The 2,768-nt window shown below is 36.9% G+C and overlaps 1 protein-coding gene across 1 annotated transcript; it reads left to right on the top strand.

Moving 5' to 3' along the window:
• The first annotated feature begins 221 nt into the window (after window positions 1–221).
• LOC149262619 (uncharacterized) lies at window positions 222–2,556 on the top strand. The gene is made up of 3 exons (XM_089385816.1): window positions 222–1,040; window positions 1,141–1,230; window positions 1,981–2,556. The coding sequence occupies exons 1-3, from the start codon at window positions 867–869 to the stop codon at window positions 2,422–2,424; spliced, it is 708 nt and encodes a 235-aa protein (XP_089241942.1). The 5' UTR covers window positions 222–866; the 3' UTR covers window positions 2,425–2,556.
• Window positions 2,557–2,768: the final 212 nt, after the last annotated feature.

Here is a 2,768-nt window from a genome sequence, read left to right on the forward strand (position 1 = left end):
CCCCTTACACATATCCATAATTCAACGGGCTATCTATGTTTAGGTGAATTATAACCATCACAAAAATTTGGAAATCCCTTACAAATATGAATAATTCCACTTACTATGTTTTACCAAATTACATGGTCCGACATACTGCGATTAGTTCGGCCAGAAAGTCTCGCCTCGCCACTACAAAAATTTCGGCTCAGCTCCACCTGCCCCGCTATCATATCCAAGAAGAAAGACTCCATGCTATCGTGACCCCCAATTATAGACGGCAAAGACGATTCACCATTATAGATGGAATTGTTCAGTGGAATTGGGTGAATTCTTTTATGTGGGGTTTAAGATTGAATTTTGACTTTATAGATTTAGTGCTCTGAAAAAGATATAAGGTTTTTAATAAATCGGTGTGTTTTCCATTTAAACTTGTGATTCTAACAGAATTAAACCCAAATATATGCCGGAAAAACTTCACAGCTTATAATTGATAGAACACGGCATCACTGCCATTGACCAGGAGGATTCAAGAAGTCTAGAAGGGCACGAATAGGCCGACACTTCTGCTTCTCTAGCACGTCACGCGTTCGATCCTGTGGTCAAAAGTCAGCCATTGCAGGCAGCGTGCTTTGACGCCTTGCCTTCATATATTCAGAATCGTGCCCGCTTCTTAACTATTGGCTTCTGCAATGCAATATTCATGGCTGTTGTGTTGCCTTCCTGAATTTTACGAACCAGCCGTTGGCGGTGGATTCATCGTGTTGCTTCTGGGAAATCTGCGTTCTAGTCGATGTAAAATGAAACATTGATTTGTTATTGGGATTTCAGGAACAGACAGGAAGGATTGGGAATAATTCATCAATTAAGTGACCACAGAGACAGAAATGCCTGCTGTGATACCCTTCTTCAACAGCAGCAAAACCACTTGTATCTATGCATTGAAGCCCTGCTGCCCCAACGTAGAGGATCTTGTGGATTTGCTTGTATGCCTTTCATGTTGGTTCGAAAACTGTGGGTGTCTGCAGAGCTTCATTCTGAAGAGCACGCACGGAAATATGGTAATTATTTTATATATAACCGATACTGACCAACAGAAACATGATGAAAGTTACTCTCTGCTGAGGTCTGGTTTTCATTTCAATTTTATTTTGATTGCAGGTGATATGGGGAGGAGTGTGGACTACCGGATGCGATATAGAGAAAGCCTTAGACCTTGTTCCATCCAAAGTTAAAAGCTGTTTGTCATCGGTATGTAATATTTCCGAATGTATAGATTTAGATTTAGATCATTATCTAGAAACATATATGGTTAACTATTAAACTCACCTAAATTCTAATTATTTAAAAGATATATATATTTTTTATAATAAATTATACATTTTTTTAACTGAATTTAATAGGCATTTTTATCTAGATTGCCCTGAATCCAGCAGAGCAGTGAGATCAGACAATTGGACTCTGAATCAACTGAATCGGAAGACAACTAGGTCAAACAATTTACCTCAAACTACTCTCTATTTTGCAATCTAAGTTCAGCTGAACTTAACTGTTTTGCAAATTTGGTTAAATTTCTTCAATTGTTTGAACTTACTTTTATTGGTCAAATTTTAGAATAGTTCCAATAATCAAATCTCTCATTCTATATAGAATCCCTTAGATTTGTTTACTTAAAAATTGTTAGGATCAAGAAACTCAAAGAAGTGGTGGTGTCTAAGGATATAGTTATTAGATCCCACTGGTCACCAGGACGAAATTTACCTGAAGTATTTTCACCTTCAAATAGCCTACATGAGACATGAATACCAAAAACAAAATCATGAATTCTCATAAACCTGGAACTCAAAAACCACATATAATTTAACCAAGTCAAATTTTTGCAGTTATAAATATTTTACAGATTTAAAAATCTAATTAGTTAGGATTGATATATTTGTTTTTACAACATTTTCTCATTTAACGGGTCCATTTTATGATATAGTTTTGCTTATTGATTTTCAGGTTGAAGCATTTCACAAAATGTTGTCTCCATTAGCAAAGATTTTGATGGCAGGCTGGTACGACATCTACTGTGGCGAAACCAGATGTGGGCTTCCTGCTGCCAAGATCTCGAGAGGGGACGTTGTGACAATAAGATTAATAATGACAGAGCCAGAGAAGCAAGCCTCCTTGTCTTACGCTTTCCTTGCAATGCTCAAGTCGTTTTTCCTAAAGACAAAGGGATTAAGTTCTTTCACTTGTTTTAAATCCCATGATGGAGACAAGGTTATTGGATTGGGTGTTTGGGATGATTCAGAGCCTGCCTATGCATGGATTTTCAACTCTGATCACCACTCCAAGATCAGGGCATACCTACAAGGCCTCATTCTGGATACCAAGTATGATATCATGGAGGTGGTATATGCCACAGGAGATGACCCTCCTCTTCTCCTGCAAACCAGGTGATGGACATTATTTTTGGGCAACATATATTTACTTCTGCTCAATCTGATATTTAGTCCAACTGAAGCCCTTCAGTGTATATAAACAACAGTTTTATCCACATACAATGACACATCTGAGCCATTAGACGTTGGATGTTTTGGTTGCAATCAGATACAGCGCAGTTGAGAGTTTTGATGCAATGTGCATTTCTACTTTATATGTCACAAATTTTGTGAAGTGATACACGAAGCAATTAGTTTTTGAGGACTACCTGAAATTATGACAGAAAACTTTTTGAATATTTTCCCATAATTAATGAATAATAAAATAAACAGGGTAAATTATGAATTTTAATTAAAATCTAA

Source organism: Pinus tabuliformis, chromosome 6, assembly GCF_031772625.1.
Source record: "Pinus tabuliformis cultivar Carrire ecotype Pingquan chromosome 6, CPIR1, whole genome shotgun sequence".
Taxonomy (NCBI): domain Eukaryota; kingdom Viridiplantae; phylum Streptophyta; class Pinopsida; order Pinales; family Pinaceae; genus Pinus; species Pinus tabuliformis.

Excerpts from the sequence above, each read along its gene's own strand:
- LOC149262619 (XM_089385816.1), top strand. The coding sequence starts at position 867 with ATGCCTGCTGTGATACCCTTCTTCAACAGCAGCAAAACCACTTGTATC. Across the intron at positions 1,041-1,140 it reads AGAGCACGCACGGAAATATG|GTGATATGGGGAGGAGTGTG; the intron begins GTAATTATTTTA and ends TTTTGATTGCAG. Across the intron at positions 1,231-1,980 it reads TTAAAAGCTGTTTGTCATCG|GTTGAAGCATTTCACAAAAT; the intron begins GTATGTAATATT and ends ATTGATTTTCAG.